The sequence below is a fragment of the Piliocolobus tephrosceles genome, chromosome 9 (genome assembly GCF_002776525.5).
Source record: "Piliocolobus tephrosceles isolate RC106 chromosome 9, ASM277652v3, whole genome shotgun sequence".
Taxonomy (NCBI): Eukaryota; Metazoa; Chordata; class Mammalia; order Primates; family Cercopithecidae; genus Piliocolobus; species Piliocolobus tephrosceles.
Genome location: NC_045442.1, coordinates 66,135,265 through 66,155,270, shown reverse-complemented (window position 1 = coordinate 66,155,270; position 20,006 = coordinate 66,135,265). Strand labels below are relative to the sequence as shown.

Below are 20,006 nucleotides of genomic sequence, written 5' to 3'. Positions count from 1 at the left end.
CGCATCCCCTATGCTCTATACACGAACCCTCGCAAGGTCTCGCCTCCCCTGAGGGTGGCTCCAGCCAGCTAACTACAACTCCATGCAGGGCATGGGCAGACATGGACTTGAAAGTCCCCTGTAGGACAGGGCGAGATCTCGCTGGCTGGAAGCGGCTGGGTACAGAGAGCTCTCGTGATGGTGCCCGAGCAGGGACTTGAGACTTGAGGGCGAGTGAGCTCAACACCCTGCGAAGGTTGACCTCAGAGGGCACTCAGGGGAGGGACCCGAAGTTGGACAGGAGGGATGTTTCCTCTGATCCTTCAGTTGTTAGTCATAAGCAGAAGGGCCAGGTGCTTTCTAGTCAAGAGTAAATGATGCCTGTTTTCTGGAATCAGAAAGAATGGAGGAAGAAAGGACCCAAGTGTGCCTCACTTGCTCTGTAATGAACCACCTTGTTGGGGTGCAGGGCGGCTGTGGTGTCACAGGCAGTGCAAGAGTGGTCAGAATGTGCATAAGACACAGAGCTGGGCCTGGCTTCTGTGCTCCTACAGGCTACTTCTGTCCTCAGCCTTCAAAGCTGTCCTACCCCACAAATACCAGACTGGTGGCTGCACAAAACTAGGAAGCCCTCGTGGGAAGACAGGAGATGGACAGAGCTCACAGCATGAAGACAACACAGCATGATGGGCACACGCAGACACTGGTGTGTTTGGTGGGGAGAGGCCATGGCTCAAACCTCCAGGGCTGGGCACCCAGGCTGGACTCAGCATCCTTTGGAATCAGGAGTGGTGCTGCTGGAGTGGCCTTCCACCCCACACCTGGCAGGTTTGAGGTCCCTGGGTGTATTCTGTGGACTAGGGCATTCAGATGAAGGCCAGCCATATTTGGTCAAGAGGCCGGAAAAGGCCCTTCAGAGCATCGATGGCACCTTTCTGGTGTCAGAGGTGGGACAAGGTACGATTCACTGGGAAAATGAGGCCACAGTGGGACAGACAAAAGGGATCACAGGCCAGGTGTGGAGTGGGGTGGGGTGAGGGGTGATGGAGAAGTGACACTCACCGGTGGCCCAGGCCTGCCGTCCAAACCTGAAGCTCCCTGGACGAAGGGCACAGTTTGACCAAAAGAAGGGGAAGAGAGGATTGGGAGGGAGAAAAAGGGAACAATGGGGAGGGAAGAGGTGAGTAAAGCAGTGACTCTGGACAGACATAAATGCTGGTAATCAAACACAACTGGAGAAATAAGCTTGGGAGGACAGGGGATGGTATTCACATGGAAACCAACGAAAACATGGAGACACTGAATGCAGTGGCCGGCTGCTGAGCAGGCTGGGTGGAGGTCGGCGCGGATGGCCACCTGCTCCTCCCGCTCCCGCCTCTCCTTTCTCCCTTTCTTCCCTCTCAGGAACCCCTCTCCCTTCAGTGTTATGGGGAAAGGGATACAGAAAGGAATGCTTGGAGAGATGTCGTGGAATCAGAGCTGTGCACCCTTCCCAGGACAGATTTCACTGGGGAGGGGCCCCAGGTGAGGATGGCTCTCCCATCCTCTTTGCATTCCTGTTCAGATCAGGCCATGCTGTGGTGCCCCTGAGGGTCTCAACCTTGGGTGACAGCACCCAGTTGTGAAATCTGGGTAGGAGTTGGTCTGCTTATCCTTCAGCCTGGGGACATGAGTTGGCTCTTAGATGATATTACAAATGACACTTGACATTTCGCTGGCACTTTACAATCTGAGATGCTCAATCCGAACTTGATCCATTCATATGCTCCCAGACAAGGGCTCCTGTGTAGGCAAAGGCTTTGGAGGCAGCGGACTGGGACAGAGGTCTAAGGCCATGTATTTCCCGGAGCAAATGGGCAGCAGGTGGGAAGCTGTGAGACCAACCTGCTATCAGCACCCTCGCTCGCTCTTGTCCGGTGAAACACATGGTTGGTGGTGGCGGCAGGGGGCGGGGGGTGCTCCTGTTCCAACCCTGGGTTATGAAGCTGCCTCTGAAACCCACCCAGGAAAACCCAGGGGCCCTTTTCTAATGATTCCAATGTGACAAGTCAGGGAGAAGGCAGCGGCAATACTCTGGCCCAGTAAGGACTGAGTGCTTGAAAACTGCTTCCAACTGAGCCTCAGCCTCAGAATTTCAAATGAAAAGGAAGTCCCTGGAAGAGGGAGGCAACCAGCTGCTTCTTCATGGAAAAGGTGTTGGGTAGAAGGACTCTGCAGGGACTCTTCTCACATTTAGGACCACACGATTCTGGGACCGACCTTGACTCACTGGGCTAGAGAGCTGTGGTTCTCAGCCCTGGCAGCACATTAGAATCTCTTGGGGGCAATGTTAAGTAAAACATGCCTGGGTCCCACCCCATCCCAGCCCGATCCAATTCAAAATCTCCAAGAGCGAAGCCCAGGGTGATGGTAAGTTTGAAAAGCTCTCAGGGGATTCCAGTGTGCAGCCAGCATTGAGAACTGCTTCTGCAGGGCAAATGGGGGAACACTCCAGGATATGCCTGGAGAAGCAGGCTGCTACTACGTGGAATAAAACATTCAGGTGAAACCTAGAAACAGAATGGTAGCGAAATATCCATGTACTTTTAAAAAAATGCAGCATTAAAACTCAGTTGTCTTGTAGGTCTGGAGCAGAAGGCACAAATTGGAGGCTTTCAGGGCATATGTGGGCCACTGACATATTTTATATGGTCTGCAGTGTTGCAAATAATTGTGATCTAATGTTAGAAAATGGAAAGATTTCACATAAAACACCAGATGTTTAGCTTCCTTTGAAAAATAGGAAGATCCAGAAATACCAGCTCCGCCTTCCTCCAAGGCAACAGTCAGCTGAGCTGAGAAGGGACGGTTCCCCTTAAGAAGGGATAAATGGTCTCTAGTGTACCACAATCCCCTCCATTCCCTAGTGTTTCCCTCAGGTTTGTGTCAGTTGTCTTGTGTGAATATGCTTGTTCTGTTGTTTACTTAAACTAAAAAAAAAAATACTTCTGTGTACCCATGCCTCTATCAAAAGTGAGAAAATTAATGATAGAGTAGGTACTTTGTCTTTCATCCGGCACTTTCCTTGTTTATATTAATATTACTTGCTTGGTCTCTGTGCCTTTTGCATTTCAACCCCTGACTGAATTCTCCAGTGTTCATCAAGGGCGTCGGGGCCATGAATGTGGATAAGGAGAGGTGTGGTTGAGTGGGGCAGGAAGGCTCTTCAATAGTAAAGAGCACTTAATCATTCCAGACACAGCGTTAAGACATGGGAAAATGCCTGCTAAAGTCATCAGTTTTCTGTAGTCTGTCAAGCAAATTGGCTTCTTAAATATTCCTACCTCGAATGCATTCATGAGGGTATAATTATACCTCTTGCATTTGCTGTTTGGTTGCTGTGACTGTATTAACCAGGCCTTCAAGCTCTGCCAAGTGGGGGTAACTGGGCTTTCCATTGTTTCTCTGCTCTTTATGGCTACCTGGGGTGGGAACTGGCCGTGAGCCCAGGACAGAGGAAGCCTGAGTGGTTGGAAGAAGTTGCTTTGCAAGGCCATGGCCTCAGAGCAGCCTCTGGCTTGGCCACCAACTTTGTATGTGACCCCCAGTGACCCACTTTCTTCTCTGGGACCATCAGTGAAATGATGAGATGGATCGCTAACATCCCTTCCAGCTCTTGGAAGAATGCCAGAAGAATGCCAGCCTCAAGGGAGGGTTAGGGGGCATGGAGCCCCAGCTCCAGGGAGGGTGGTGGGATGTGCTCACCTGTACACAGGTGAGGCAGTGAAGAGGCCATCAGCCCTAACCAGCCCAGCCCCATATCGTGACATGTGAACACCTTCCGAGCAGCTCCCCACCTCTGACCTGGGGCCTCTGGCTCTGGGCAGGCTGATATCAGAGATCTCCAGGAACCCAGGAGATGAATGGCCTTGGCCTGCTGGGACCACAAAGTCTGACTTTGTCTGTGCCTTTTTGCCATGACCAGTGCTTAAGAGGGGAGAGCAGGAGTTCTCTTGGGGTCCCTCTGGGAAAACGGACTGTAATGGAGACTATCTCCTTGTTCCACTACTTCCAAACCTTCCAAGCTTGGTTCCCATAAAGGCAGCAGGCTTTGATTGCTTCTGAACCAGGCTCAAGCAGGGCCTCAAGCTGCCCTACCAGCTCAGTGCCCCTTGGGGTCCCCAAGCCTGTCTTCTTCAGCATCGCCTTTCCCCAGCACCAAGGTGGGGCCTGGGCCCAGAGGAGGAAGAGAATCAGAGCCTGCGGTCTTGCCCAGGTAGGAAAGCCAAACCATGTGGAGCTCTGCATGTTCAGACTCTAGAAACTTAGCTTTCCAGTGGCTGTCTCCCGGTTCCAGCCCACACCCCTGGCCCATCAAACCCACCAGTCTTGCTGGGTCCAAGGTACTTACGGGTAGTCCCAGGGGACCACGGTCTCCTTTTTCTCCCTGGATGCCTTTTTCTCCTTTTGCTCCATCTAGTCCTGCTTCCCCCTGGAGGAAAGGGAGAGGGGATGAGATCACACAAGGACATGTCCCAGACAATTCATTCTTGCATTCTGGGGTCCTGGAGACTGGGGTGGCATTTGTAGAGGAGGGAGGAGTCAGGGGTGGCGGGCTGAGGATACCAAGAATCCCTGAATTCTTAGCCTACTCCCGCCTCAGTGAGTAACCCATGTATCCTGTGGGAGCTTTGAGAGCTCCACAGAGAAAAGGACTAGGTGGTGTGGGGATAAACCCACAGGTCAGGCCTTGGCACAGGTGCCCAACTGCATGGCAGGAAAGCGGGAACCTTACAGAGATTTGCTCAGTTGCCTGAGATGCTACCCCCAGAGCCCTGAGGCCCACAGCCTAGTCGGGAGAACAAACTGCCCCAAAGTCTCTTGAATACTGGGGCACGAGGAAAGGGCCATTGTCACACCAACAGCCTCCAGCCCCCTCATCCATTTGAAATGCTTGAGGGGAGGCCAGGAGAGCCCAGTGCAGAGTCTCTCCAAGCTTGACTCGGGGAGGGGTCCCACCCTATGTTGCTGTCTCTCTCCCACCTCTACTCAGCGTGAGTGAAGGGGCTGGGGCAGGTTTGATAGGAAAAGGATTTTAACCATTGGCTAAGAATCTAACCTGTCACTTTGTGGGGTGATGGATGGGAAGCTTCTGAAGCCAAAGCATGCCAGGGGTCAATGATGGATGCTAAAGGGAACCTAGGACTTCCCCCTGCCCTGACTGGACTCCCTTGGCTAGAGTGTCACATAATGCCTTCTAGGAAAAAGGGTCAGCTGGTCTCAGATGCATTTTCCCTCTTTTCTACTAGCACTGACATAGCACCTGTCACGTGACTTCTTACCTTTGGTCCAGGAACACCTTGGAGCCCCTGCATTTGGAATGAAACAAGGTGCATTAGAACTGCATCTCTAGTTAACACAACTGCCTTGTCCACAAATGGAACACAGAAGAGCAAGGGTTTTGGGTGCAGAGTGTGGTTTGGGGTCCCTGCCCATGAGAGGTAGAAGGAAATGCTAAGTGGAAGTCATGCTTGGGGCTTCCTAGGGAATAGTCTGAGCCAGTCTTTTCCAGCCAGGGCTCACAGAAAATCTCTCTGTGGTCCTCATGGTTGACCCAGATTCTCATGAAAGAAAGATGCAGAAGTAACACAGCAAACATTAAATTAATACATGCAAAGTGCTTGGAACAGTGTCTGGCATCCAGTAAGTTCAATAAACGTTGGCTACTATCATTATTCCTACTGCTACTTCTACCATCCACAACAGAGGACACCAGTGCCTTGGGGACCACGAACCACACAGAGGCATGGACCAGCATCTTGGGGACCCTCTAGGGGCCATGCACAGGGGTCCAGTGGTTATATTTCTGTAGCTAAGGAAAGTCAATCCAGTGGGGCTGGGTCTCTTTCCTTCCTTCTTTCCTTCCTTCCTTCCTTCCTTCCTTCCTTCCTTCCTTCCTTCCTTCCTTCCTTCCTTTCCTCCCTCCCTCCCTCTCTCCTTCCCTCCTTCCTCTCTTTCTTTTTTTTTTAGACAGGGTCTCACTCTGGTTGCCCAGGTTGGAGTGCAGTGGTGCGAACTTGGCTCACTGCAGCCTCGACCTCCGGGGCCCAGGTGATTCTCCCACCTTAGCCTCCTGAGTAGCTGGGATTACAGATGCATGCCACCACGCCCAGCTAATTTTTTGTATGTTTAGTAGAGACAGCATTTCACTATATTGCCCAGGCTGGTCTCAAATTTCTGGACTCAAGTAATCCACCTGCCTCAGCCTCCCAGAGTGCCAGATTGGTATCACGGGTGTGAGCCACTGTGCCAGACCGATGGGTCACTTTCAAATGAGGATTGAGAGAAGCAGACGTTTGATGGCAAAGGGTGAGGTCAATGTTGGGCAGAGCTTATAGACAAGGGACCCTGGGGCTGCCCTACCAGTCAGCTATTTCCAGGAAACCAAGCAATGTGGTGCCCCCAGGATGGTGCTGTTTAACATGGGAGGGAAAAGGAGGGGGCAGGGGGGTTTGTAGACTATGAAATCCCTCCCTGGGAGGAAGAGGTGATAGTGACTAAGGACCAGGTTGAGCCCAGTGACTGCCATGGAGGAGGGACATTAGTGGACTGGCCACTGACAAGCCCTCTAAACTTACCAGAGGTCCGGGAGGCCCCTCTGGCCCCGGCGGCCCAGGAACCTAAAAGCCAAAGGGGAGCCCTGTTACACTTGAAGTGGCCCTCCCTCCTGACAGGGCCTAGGGCCCAGCTGGAGGCTGCAAGGCCAGAGGAGGACATGGTTGCCCACTGGAGGTCAGCTAGTGACTGCCCAGCACAACATCCTCCGAAAAAGGCTCGGAACAGGTCAAAAACTCACAGCAACCCAGTGGCCTGCTCAATGTTGAAAAACAATTTCCAGGTAATGTCCCTAAAGATCTAGTCTTCTTGATTTTTCTTGGAAGAGAAAAAGAAAGAAAAACACCAGAAGATCTAGCAGCACTAGGTTCTTGTTCAAGCATGGCAACAATTGCCTGGAGTGGAATAAGAGTTTTCCCCTCTAGGTGGGGCATGACATCTTCAGTTTACTCCAGTCCCCACCACTCCCTATTTTCTTTGACCCGGAGCTCTTGCAGTCCTTTTTTGCATGCCTGGCCCTTGTAGACATTTGAGTTTGAGACCCTTGGCTTAGAGGAGCAGAGACTGGTTATCTGGAATGTGGGGAGACTGAGCTGTTCCTGAAGATTGCTCCTCAAGTCCCCAAGGTTTGTTACAGACAGGATGGGGACTGCTGGTCTCTGTTTCCCTTGAGAGTAGATGCAGATCGTGGTAGAGGAGATTCTGACTGGACAGTGAAGATGGAGGAGCTCAGGGCTATCTCCTCTATGGAGGGTGGTGCCCACTGCAGCTTCTGTCTCTGATGAACACAGATATCCTTTTGTCCACAGGCAGCCATTGCTGGGTCTTTCTGAACTGCTCACCCCGCCTCGGCTTCGGGACTCTCCTCAGGTGCCTTGTCTTCCCATGGGTAGAATTCCCTGGAGCGTGGCCAGGGGAGTGACTCCTGTGCCAGGCCACGACGGAGGGCACCCCTACACTGGGCAGAAAGGAGGTCCCTATTGTTTCCTGGACCTGTGGACTTTGTCGCTCCATCACAGTCTCCTTGTAGGGAACACAATCTTTGGAAACTCTGCCTTCTTAAAAAAAGTTTCTCATTTTTAATAAAAGTTTACCATTTCAATTATTATTATAAATAAGTGGTTTGTGCATCCTAATCATGGTATTGATTATACAAATCTCTACATGTATTAACATTCACAGAACTGGACATATTCCTGAAGTAAATTTTGCCTGTGTGGTAATTTTAAAAATAATAAAAAGGTTTCAAAAATTTAAACACTTTCTTGATATATCAGATGTGCTTGAATATATGTATATTGATATTGATATTGATATATACTATGCATATAATTGTATATACATATATGTATATGCTTATGATTTCATATATATATAAAATTTGGTTTTCTAGTCTTTTTCACTTAATGTGAAACTGATTTTTCCATTTTTTATATGTTCCCCACCAGCTTCCTGGTAATAGTGCTGTGCTATTCACTGGGCGTAGTGAAAATGAGTTGTTACATACCCAGGGCTTAGTGCAGTGCTTGGCACGAGGGAAGCACTCAGACGTGGTGACTATTATTACTATTAGTATTATTACCATAAGTTACTTAATCCTTTCCTTCTTGATAGAAATTTAGGCTGTTTCCAATGTTTATTTTAAATACTTCCGGGAGGGACAATGGGCGTATAATTTTTTCCTGAATTAGGAAAAAATGTTTGAATTAGGATCATTTCTTTAGGAGGCTCTCCATTTCGAAACAAGTACCATACACATCGTACAATCAGGTCTGTTTCACTACATTCAGACGGGGCTTGGCAAGGTGAACCCACCCTGATGGGGACTGAGAAGGCTTGGTGGTCTCTCCCATGGGTCTGAGGTGCTGTTTGGGTTGCCCAGACCCTGCCACCAAACATCCTGTCTCTCACACATCCTTGATCTCTGTTGCTTTCCTGGTTCTTGCCCCTGAGTCTACAAATATGCCTGATTTTCTGCTGTCTTTTGAAAACCTTGCCTCCATCCTGACTACTTCTCACTCAGTTGTTCTGTCTTCTCCTCCTTTCATCACCTCACTTCTCAAAAAAATAATGCCTCTATCTGGAAAGCCTACCTCTGAAACTTTGTGGCAAAATCCTGCAAAGCCATCAAGACTCTGCCCAAATAGCACGTCTTTCGGGATGCTTGCCTGAATCCCTAAGTTGCTCCCATGCTAGTGCCCATTATGGGGTACTGTGAACTGCGAAGGGATGGTTCTGTTTATTTTCTTTCTTTTCTTTTCTTTTTTTGTTTTGAGGCAGAGTCTCACTCTGTTGCCCAGGCTGGAGTGCAGTGGTGCAATCCTGGCTCACTGCAACCTCTGCCTCCTGGGTTCAAGTGATTCTCCTGCCTCAGCCTCCCAAATAGCTGGCATTACAAGCGCCTGCCACCACTCCTGGCTAATTTTGTATTTTTAGTAGAGACAGGGTTTCACCATGTTGGCCAGGCTGGTCTCGAACTCCTGACCTCAAGTGATTCGCCCATCTCAGCCTCCCAAATTGCTGGGATTACAGGCATGAGCCACTGTGCCTGGCAAGTTCTGTTTACTTTCGTATCTCCAGACTCTAGCACCAGGACGGAAGCATGGGAGGTGCTCTGTGAAGGTTGCTGAGAGATGTGGTTTGAGAAGACTGGAGCAGTCCAGAGGCTCAGTGCCTGACCCACGGTGGTGCTCAGTAAACGTAAACGTCAGGCAGTTGCAAGCTTCATTCTAAAGCATAGAAACACTGTGCATTCTGCAGAGACTGTCGTTTGATGGGTCTCTATCAGATTATCTCTCATGTACCTCTGCTCCTGGATCGCCCTTCTCCCCGGCTTCTCCTTTCTCTCCCTGTGGGCACAGAACACCACTGCATGAATGCCAGCCCTTGGGAAAGCCTGGGACAGACGCACCCTCACATCCGTGACAAACTAGACTGGGACGCGACTGGTCTAGGGGTCAGCAAGGAACACTGCGGAGGATGTGGAGGTGTCAGCCTGCAGGACAGAAGACTGGGCAGGGACTGTCATCACTGTCTTGAAGAATCTGAGGCTCTAGTACAGGGGAGGAGAGGCTGATACTCTATGGACTCTGCAGCGGACAGGCCTTAGGGTGACCTGTGACTTTTTTCTTAGCCATGGAGTAAGGCACATGGCAAAGGTGATGGAACCTCACTGCTCTGATTATGTTGCAGATTATAACATACATGTCATACAGATGGTGACATGTAACATATGTTAGGATTATGTTACAAATATGTTACATGAACACACAAACACACATGCACACAGCTCTGTCTTGCTAGCACTAGACACTAGGGAGACCCTACTGCTGGCCTTGGCCTTGAAGATGCCAGTGGCTATAATGTGAACTGTCTACTGTGCAGGGGGTGGGGAGGGCGGGGGCGCAGGTGGCAGGAACTGTAGGTGGCCTCTAGGAGCTGAGTTCTGTTCCAGCAAGGAACTGGATTCTGCCAATACCAGTGAGCTCGGAAGGGGATCCCTAGCTCCAGATGAGAATGCAGTTGGCTGACACATTAATTGCAGCCGCATGAGACCACGGGTAGGGGACCCAACTAGGATGTGCCTGAACTCCTGACCCACAGAAACTATGTGCCAATACATGTGTATTGTCTTAGGCCGCTACCTTTGCAGTGATCCGTTATGCAGCAATAGATAATAAATATGGCTCCAGAGGCTCTGAGGGGTCACCTGGGGGAGGCTAACAAGGGAACTTCCACACCATATCCAGGAGTGCTCCCTCCATCCTGGGGCTGCCCCATGGCACAGTGGACAGGTCTGGAGGCAGTGAGCTGCCTGCCTGTGCCAGCTGAGTGAGGAGTCCTGCACTGGATCAGACTTGGGACTGGTTGACCTCTGAGGCTCTTTCCACTTCCTAGAGGAGAATTCTGAGACCAAGATTCTAGCACCTTCGAACTAGGTTGGTGCTTCTAGAGGCCATCATACTGTGAGCCGAGGAAGTTGCAACTCCTGTTTACACTCAAATGCAGTAGCTGCTTGTTAAGAGGACCCCCTCCGCCTGCTCCCAGGTTCGGTAGGCAGGCTTGGGGTTAGGGCAGCCTCATCACAGTGCCAGGCGCCCGCTAGGCTGGTGGCCCCAGGGAGGACCCTCGTCTGTGGCTGCCTGTAGACAACCTCGACACCCAGCCCTCTGGCCTCACTGTGAACCTCAGAAGCCCGGCTGGATTAGGCAATCCTGCCACTCCGGGTCTGCTCTGGCCACCAGGTTCTCCTTCTCTCCCCAGTTGGGCTGTCTAGACCCTACAAAATGACAACGATTTCTGTTAGTGGAGCTCAAGGTGGTCTTGCTGAGTGTGACCAACTGTGGCGTGCACAGGATGTGGCTCCCTTGCTTCAAGGGTAGGTGCCTAGGATGGCACCCATTTCACAGATGGAAACCCCTGAGACCCAGAGAAGGCTCCCAAGTCAAGTTGGCAGCCTAGTGGACTGGGCGAAGGCCCCGTTTCTGTACATGCAGCCTCTCCTGGCTATAGGGCTTCTGTACACTTTCGAAAGAGGCAACTCTAAACCATGACTTCATCTGCTTCCCAGAAATCCAGTGAGGTATCCAGGGAAGACATTATTATTGCCATTTTAGAGATGAGGAGATGGAGGCGCTGCAAGGCTCAGTGGCTTTCCCAAGGATAGAGCTAACAGAGCAGGACTCAGGTCTCCTGAGTCAGGAAACTGGCCTTCATAAAGTGAGTGACTTGAGGGGAAGCTGAGTGAATCCCCCACCCCTAAGTCCTGGCCCCATGTTTCTAGCCCAGGCAGCAGCTGGCACCATGCAAAGTGCAAAGAAGCTCGCATCATGCTTGGGAGTGGTGTATGCACGGAAGGGCAACCAGCCCTGCCACTCACCGCCGAGCCTGCTTGTCCTGTCTCCCCTTTCTCTCCCTTTTCTCCTGGGCTCCCTGGGTGTCCGTTTTCTCCTTTCATTCCTGGAGGTCCATCCTTTCCTGGGGGGCCTTGGGGACCAGGAGGGCCCATGTCTCCTGGTTTACCGCGAGGTCCCTTTAGAAAATACCAACAACACTTCTTAGACACATTAATGGAGAAAAGAGACGAGAGGGAGAGAGAACAGAAAAGTCCAAAGGCCTTGGCTCGTTGGTGCTTGACTGGGGCAGGCAGAGAGAGCCCAGCCTGGGTCTGCCTGGTTCCTCCTGGGGCTTGCAGGGTGGGTCCCTCTCCCTGCCCCTCCCCATCTCCCCTTGCCAACTGGGCTCACACCAGGGCCAGTTCTAGCGCCATCCTGCCCCGCCTCCTGCCCCCAGGGCCAAGACTGTCTTCAGAGGTTTGATTGGAGGATGTCTGTTCATACCTTCTCCCCATCGTGTCCTGGAGGGCCTGGCAGTCCAATCTCCCCCTGTAGCCAGAACAACTAAAGGTGACTCTCAGGGCAGAGACCATAGCAGCCATCAGTTACACCTGGCATCCCTCTCCGCACTTTCTCGTAAAGTTTGCTCATTTAATTCTCACTGTGTTGCTGGGAGGTATGCACTTGCAACCTCTCTTCTATAGACAAGACTCCAAAGCACAGAGTTGTGTGCCTGAGGCCCACAGTCAGTGAACTGGGGAGCCAGGATCCCAGTCTGGATATTCTGGCTCCATGTCCATGTTTTAGCCACAACCTCCCACTGCTGCCTCTGAGAGCCCTAGGTGCCCTTAGCTCCCTTGCAGAAGGGTTCTTGCCTTCCTGTCTCCCCTGAATGCAGAACCCCCCACCCTGGCTGCTCCACAGGGTGCTCCTTTCATCTTCACACAAACCAAGCCCCTTCTTTGGGTCAGGTAGGGAGTTAAGGGAGGTGGCAAAAAGATGTAGGTCCTACCCAGAGGAAAGGGCAGGGAATTCTGCCTGACAGATCAGGGGAGGCATCAAAGAGGAGGTGATCTTTGAATTGGGCTTGAAAGATGAGAAGGGCTTTGAAAGAAAGGGAAGAGGGAAAGAGATTTGCAGGGGAGAGGACGTCATGAGTGGGAGACAGAGGGGCAGACCTTCTGAGAAAAACACAGGTCAGTGGAGTGTAAAAGGAAAGCAAGGGCAGGGAGTGAGGTGGGAGGATTGCGGAGGGGCTCGAATGCCGAGGTCCCTGATGGGGTCCTCATTCCTGCTGTGGGTCTGGGTGGGGCAAGGGCAGGGGTGTGTCTAGACCCAGACCCTACCGCATCAGAAAGCTCTGTGAATTACAGGAGCCCAAGCAGACGGCAAGGGGAGGACAGAAGAGCGACAGCGGCTGGGAGGTTGGTGGGTGGGGCCTTTGGTGCCTTGGAGCAGCAGGAGGGTATGGCAGCGGTGCTGGGAAGATGAGAGGGTCACAGGAGGAGGGGAAGCCCTGGGGTCGCTGCCCTTGCAAAGTCTTCACCCGCTTTGTCAAGACAAGATTTACCTTCTGGCCTGGAATCCCTGGAGCTCCAGGTGGGCCAATTTGCCCAGGAAGACCAGGAGGCCCCTAGGAAAGAAAGGAAAGACACATGGAAGAACTGTCCCACTGAGGGGGTAGCCTGTCTCCCGAGGGCTGTATGTGGAGGCTGGCTTGTAGAGATAAGTTGTTTTCAAACCTTTCTCCAGTGATAGAAGCACATTTTTTTTTACAAAGAAAATAACATGAGGAACCCAAAATGCAAAACGTATAAGCACCAAGTGTGACTGGGTTGAAGTGGAGGTGGGGTTTGGAGAGCCACATCCAATACCCTCTCCTCCTTCTCTCTAGGGCACCTCTGGCAACCCTTTGGGTTCCAAGAAGCTAAGTCTGACCTTCCCCAGTAATGACTTAAAAACGTCTCCAGGAAACAACCCAAATGCCCATCAACAGGAGAATGCATGGTACGTCCATACAATGAAATACTACTCAGCAGAGAAAAAGAACCAAGTGCTGATGGTGAGGGTGCATCTCAAACACATTCTGCTGAGCAAAATCAGCCAGACACAGATGCTGTGTGATTCCATTTACATGAAACTCTAGAAGAGGCAAAAGACACATCTAATCTACAGTGACAGAAGTGACAGCAGAGCAGTGGTGGCCTGGGGCTGGGAGTGACTCCCAAGGTACATGAAGAAATTTTCTAGAGTGATTGGGTGGTGGATACCTGGGTATATGTACTTATCAAAACTCATCAAACTCTACACTTAAAATGAGTACCTTTTATTATGTGTTAAGTTACACTTCAAGGTTGATTTTAAAAGGAAAAAAAAATGTTTTTGGAAAAGTTTTATTTCCAATAGCTATTTCATATTACTATTATTATTATTATTATTATTATTATTATTAAGACAGAGTCTCACTCTGTCACCCAGGCTGGAGTGCAGTGGTGCCATCTCGACTCATTGCAACCTCCACCTCCTGGGTTCATGGGATTCTTGTGCCTCAGCCTACTGAGTAACTGGGATTATAGGCACCTGCCACCATGCCTGGATAATTTTTGTATTTTTAGTAAAGACAGGGTTTCACCATCTTGGCCAGGCTGGTCTTGAACTCCTGACCTCAAGTGATCTGCCCACCTCAGCATCCCAAAGTGCTGGGATTACAGGCATAAGCCACTGTGCCCTACCGAATAATATATGTTAATGTCTCCAAATGAAACTCATTGATTCCAGAACCACGTCATTGATAGCAATTTCTGGGATTGGGACGTCACAGAAGTGGTGTTTGATTTTGAGTTTGTGCCATCCCTAAGTGTGTTCTGTGGCTCATAGCCATGAAAAAATATTAGGTGAATTGAAATTTCAGTAGTCAGAGAACCACATGATCTCTCCTCCTGTCCTCTACCTTAGAAGTTAAACTTGGTGGTAGTCATTTTAACTACAAATATTTACCAACAGCCTGTCACCAGTAGGCACCTGTACAGAACCCAGGCTTGAAATTCCCTGGTTTTCCAAGTGCAGATAATGAAACTGATTTCTAGGAAAGGGGGATATGTGGGAGGTTGCTACTAGTTTTTCAGGGTAATGGATTTCAGTAGCTAAAAATTGGGAAAAAAGAGAAACATTAGAAACATCCTCCTCAGTGCTGCTATTTCCTTGACATAGCTATAAATACAATCCAGCATTTGTATTGTCACCAGAGAGCACAGCTGTATTGGAGAAGAGCCTTTACATAGAGGACAGCCATGACCCAGGGCACGGGCAACTCTCGAGGCCCACCTACCAGTTCTGACCCATCACCTCCAGTTCAGATCATCGTGTGCCCCAGCCTTGTCGGGTCAACCCTAATCTGCAGCCCAGGGCCTGCTTTCTGGAGGGGAGAAATCAAGTCCTTGCTTCCAGGCTGCCGTCCCCAGCCCCCAGCCCAGTGCCCAGGGAAAGCCAGGAGGAGCAAGACTTACCATCAAGGCCAGTGTCCGGATCTCCTAAAAAACCAACACCAGGCAATCAGTTGAAGAGCAAACCAAGAGCCAACTGGAAGGTTCTCACTGCACAGTCATGGAAACAGGGGAGCTGGGCCCCTCAAAGGAGCATGGGTGGAGGGGGACCCTCGCAGGTGGGCTCCATGGTCCCCAGACTCACACCACCCCCACCCCCACCTCTCGATGAGGTTTGTAATCACTGGACAGAGAATATGCAGCATCTCCTAAGCATGATTATACTCTAAGGCTGCCCTACAATGGACTCAGGCACACCCTAAATGGACTGCAACCTCTACTTCACTTTACTGAAAGGGAAGGAAGCACCACCTCTTATTCTTTCTAGTCACCATCTGAGGACCCTCCCTTGTTCTTTCCTCTTCTCCCAGGACCCAGATTTCAAAGTTGCCATGCACCTCCCTTTAAATAGACACAGTATAGCAAAATATGGAACCACTCAAAAAACAGATCAGAGAGATGACTTTTGGCTTTAAAAGAGGATTTTACACCTTGTAAATGGAGTCACACATGGACACAGACTCCTTTGAAGAAGTGGTTCTTGAGCAGGGGCAATTTCTTCCCCCAAGGGATAATTGGTCATGTCTGGAGACACAGTTTGGTTATCACAGCTGAGGCTGGGGTGCTACTGGCATCTAGCAGGTAGAGACTGGGGACACTGCTGCACATCCTGCAACACACAGGACCGCCTCTCCCCCCACCACAAAGATTCTCCAGCCCCAAATGTCAACAGTGCCAAGGCTGAGAAACCCTGCTTTAAAGGGTGGGGAGCAGGAGCTCATGAACTTGAAACAGGATTAAACTGACATGAAAGGAGATGCGTTCCAGGAAGATTTTCTGCTGTGTGAAAGGGGGTCATGCATGCGTTAAAGAAATGGGGCCCCAGTACCCTGGATGGGCCATACCTCGTGGGGTGCCAGGATAATTCCACTGTGGCACTCAGGGGCCCAGAGGCAGGATAAGTGGCCAGCTGGGCCCAGACAGACAACCCAGCCACCTGGAAGCCAGTAATGGGGCCATTTGCCAGGAAGCTACACAGCAGGAGGTCGAAGGAGAGAAAATGAGGAAGCAGCTCTCCTGGAAGGGCTACCTGAGGGCCTGAGGGCAGGGCCCCTACTCAGCTGTGTGGAAGGGCCCCCTGATCAGGGCATGGTGCAGAGCCCTGAGGTCCATGAGGATCCTGGCCTCTGGGCTGGACCCTGCTCACCTGGAGAGCCTCATTGATGTTTCCATTGTAATCCACCATCTCTCCTTTCCCTGGTTCTCCCTTGGAGCCCTAGAAGGCAAATGAGATCTCAACCCAGGGCCTGGACCAGGAGGGCCTGGAGAGCGACTGTGGCCTGCTCTCTATCCGCCCACACTGGTTGCACCTGGCTGCACACACGTGGACCCAGAACAGCCAGCGGGGCCCTGGGGATTCCTAACACTCTCAGAGGATGCTCGGGGATTGCAGAACAAATGGAGGACTCCATGTGAGAAGTCTGGGCTAGGCCGAACTGGGAAGGCTGGGTCCACCTGTCCTGCCAGTCAGACCTCCCAGCTGAGGGCCAGAATGCTCTTCCCCTCCTTCCCTGTCAAGACCCCAAGGTCAAGCCTGTGAAAGGAAGATAGAAACTCGGAACCCCAGTTCACTCCGCCAAAAGAGAAAAAAAGTTAAGCCGAAAGCTGAGTCATGCAAGAAGCTGCCTTTCCTTTTATTCCTAAGCAGAGAGCTACAGATAAAAGGTTCAATAGCCCCACAGGTAGCTGCTCCATGTTCACCTTAGTTTACATAAAGTGCCGATTTACTGAGCGTGAGACTAATACATAATCAACTATTCTGCTACTTGCTCCTTTTTCCTTGCAATGTGCGGATTACCATACCCTTCCTCTTTCCCTTCCAGCCTGCTTTTCCCCTTTAAATATTGAAGCCCTCAAAATCATCTTTGGCAAAAGGCACAGACCTGTCTCTTGGGCATGTGCCCTTAACCTTGGCAAAATAAACTTCTAAGTATTAATTGAGACCTGTCTCAGATGTTTTTTGATTTACCAGCTGCTTCACACTGTGACTCCAGGCGAGAGGCACGTACCTTGGGGCCAGCTGGTCCCTGTTCTCCAGCTGCTCCAGGCTCCCCCTGTTGCATGACAAAATTGGAGCGAAGTGGGGATGAAGTTGGTACGGAGAGCCTCATGTCCCTCGATGGGCCATGTAATAAGGGCCAGGAGGCTCCTCTTAGTTCTTAGTTCATAGAAGCGCAGGTTCGGCCCCTTCAGAAGCATCCGGGGAACACCCACCCACACTCCTCTCTCCCTCTGGGTCCCTCTGGGACTCGGTTCTGAGTCCTGGGTCTGAGTTCCTCCGACTTCAGGCTCAGTGGCATTCTTTCTGTTCTGTGTTCATTGTTAGTGACTCCCCTTTGTCTCTCTCGCACCTTTTCCCCAGTCTCCTAAGTCAGTTGCCTCCATGGGAACAGGGACATTTGCTTCTGTTTAATTCTATTCTGCTCAGGTATCCAGGACTCAGCAACTTTTTGCCAATTATCTGGGTGTCAGTTGCCATCGAGAGCCCAAACGGTTCTTTTGCCGCCCACTCTACTTGTGAAAGACCCAGAATGCCGAGTGAAACATGGAGGGCCAGGAGGGTCTCAGGAGGACAGGGGTGTACGAGCACCCACCTCCCAGAGTGGGCGGGTGGAAGGATTTGTTCCTGTTGCAAACAGGACAGAGCCATGGGGAAAAGCGGTGTAACTTGTGAAAAACCAAGCGCAGTTTCAATTTTTCTGGGATAATGAAAGACAATTGAAAAAACCAAGATAGAAAGTGAAAATAAAGAAAACAAGAACCCTTTGGTGTGACTCCTGATGACCCTGCTCATGGGACGTGGAGCCACTGCTGCCTCTGAGTAACCCGCTGTCTTTCTCCTCCACTGCCACAGCACTTTAGCCACTGTGAACTCATGAGGGACGCAGCAGCCTTTCATAGGGAGTAGCTGGAGAGAAGCGAGAGCCCCTCATTTACCAGCGGCTTGGGAAGCTCTGTGTCACTCCCTGGTCAAGCGTCCTATCCCTAGACTGGCTTTTGCATGACTGCTGTCTCAGTGGATGGCTCTCTAAAGCCCAAGCCAACCAGGAAATAGGAAACCAGGGGTCATGGCCAGTCAGCCTTGTGCCCTGAGGGATACTCTGAGGGCCGGCTGGGACGATTCTTGACCTCCCAAGCTGACCCTCATCTTGCAGCTCTGGGATGTGAGGGTCTCTGTACCTTGTCTCCTTGGCGCCCTGGGGGGCCGACCTGGCCATCAATACCCGCTTCTCCCTGGAGAAGAGGAGAGAGTTGGGATGAGGGCATGCTGGGCTCCTGGACAGCTGCTTCTGGGGGAAAAGATGGTCTTGTCGCTCATGCCCTGGGTGCTGCCTTTGGGCCTCTCTTTCCCCAATGGCTTCAGCACCTCCCACTGTTCCACCTCCCTGACTCCTACCCACCCTTGGGCCCAGCCCGGGTCTTGCTTCCTCTGGAAGCCCACCCTTGCTTTCCTGCCCTGCATTCTGTACCCTTTACTGGTGTCCACTCTGCCCTGCCAGGCCCTCCTAGGCCCACGCAGAGCCCAGCCCATGATGGTAGGTGGATGTGGGCGGAATGAATGAGTGTATTGCCCCAGGTCATGTAGAGTAATTCATGCTTTCCTTCTGAGCTAAGAAAGAGACCCCTTTCATTTCTCAGTGCTGCTAAAGTAAACCAAGCAACACAGGAGGCATCTGCTTTGGGAAACCCAAATCTTACCATTGCACTTTTCAAGCAGCAAAAGGAAAGTGAAGGCAGTGTCCATTTGCAGCTGCCTCCACTGCTGCCACCTACCAGATGTGCTGGTACCAGGTGGGGCCCAGCTGATAATTGACCTACAACCTACTCAGAGCCAAGGTGGGGGCCTCTTGGCTGTCCTAAAGCCCTGAAGCCATCGGTCCCTCGCTCAGTTACAGCATAGCCATCGAGGTCCTGCAGCCATTGCGCCCTGATTCAGTTACATCAGAGTCATCTGAGTCACTGGGACTATCCATCTGCCCCAGGGAAGACACCTCCTCTGAAAGGTCCAACTGTTATCTGCTTGGAAGCAGGAGCTGGGTCCAAATGACCTTTTTGGAATCCATGGGGAAAACCACACATCTGGAGCAGGGGAAGGCTAGAGAAGGCGGGATGTCCGGGATGTAGAGTCCCCGAGAACAGGCTGAAGACAAAGTCCCCAGGTAAACCCCTCCCTGACACTGATTCCAGGGAACACTCACCTTTGGCCCTGGGGGTCCAGGGAGCCCTGGAGGGCCAGGTTCCCCTCTGCCTCCTCCAATGGAGTTGCCAGCATCGCCTTTCTCTCCCTGAGGGTGGAAGGTGGAGTTAGCGTCCCTGGTGTGGAGGAAGGTCTAGGCTGAGCACTGGAGGGACACTATGGAGTGTGGGCCCCAGGATGTCTGGGGACCGACCAGGGGACTTCAGAACCCCAGACTGGTCTGATCCAGCCGTGGGATTTGCAGAGAGATTGGAAGTGTGTACTGAAGGGCAACAGGTTTAGAGCTGACACAAGGGACCCTTCGAAACTGGGTGTGGAGCAGTGTTTCTCAAAGCGTATTCCATGGAACACTGCTCAGTGGGTTGAGAAAATTCAAAATGTGGAATAACATTGTTATTGGTGGCCAAACTATGTTAAGCAATGTAGCATTAAATAAGGCTTTGCAGACCCCGTCACTGCAGGGTGCTCCAGCCTCTAACAGGCTGAGGAGCACTGTGACTTTCCAGGAGCCCATCTGATTATGCACACCTCCCCTAACTTATTTTGGCCTCATCTTTTTTGTTTGTTTGTTTTAATTTTTAAATTAAATATCTTACAGAGCTCATGAACTGTGGGATGCATTTGCAGAGCTGGTACAAAGAAATCTGACTAGGTCATCGCTACCGAATTCTTTACATTTAGACATTTTATTTTTGCCAATCAGCGCCTGCCTATGGCACCCCTCCCCCAACAAACAGAATCTGTCTGTGTTCCAGCTGCCTTTCCTGCAGTCTGGGAGACAGACACATCCAATGCGGG

The 20,006-nt window shown here is 51.2% G+C and overlaps 1 protein-coding gene across 16 annotated transcripts in view; it reads right to left on the bottom strand.

The window, feature by feature from the left end:
• COL13A1 (collagen type XIII alpha 1 chain) overlaps positions 1-20,006 on the bottom strand; it is a 157,387-nt gene that overhangs the window by 17,583 nt on the left and 119,798 nt on the right. For 4 of the 16 annotated variants that reach the window (XM_023204772.2, XM_023204773.2, XM_031936238.1 and 1 more), the window contains 11 exons: positions 19,210-19,296; positions 18,191-18,244; positions 17,020-17,064; positions 16,158-16,226; positions 14,915-14,938; positions 12,979-13,041; positions 11,913-11,957; positions 11,453-11,605; positions 6,597-6,638; positions 5,301-5,327; positions 4,370-4,450 (listed from right to left, as the gene is read on the bottom strand). In XM_023204772.2, the coding sequence (XP_023060540.2) occupies positions 4,370-4,450; positions 5,301-5,327; positions 6,597-6,638; positions 11,453-11,605; positions 11,913-11,957; positions 12,979-13,041; positions 14,915-14,938; positions 16,158-16,226; positions 17,020-17,064; positions 18,191-18,244; positions 19,210-19,296 (690 nt within the window). Of the gene's footprint in view, positions 1-1,041; positions 1,078-4,369; positions 4,451-5,300; positions 5,328-6,596; positions 6,639-9,377; positions 9,423-11,452; positions 11,606-11,912; positions 11,958-12,978; positions 13,042-14,914; positions 14,939-16,157; positions 16,227-17,019; positions 17,065-18,190; positions 18,245-19,209; positions 19,297-20,006 lie in introns of all 16 variants that reach the window. The other 12 variants (XM_031936232.1, XM_031936234.1, XM_031936236.1 and 9 more) reach the window with 5 other exon arrangements.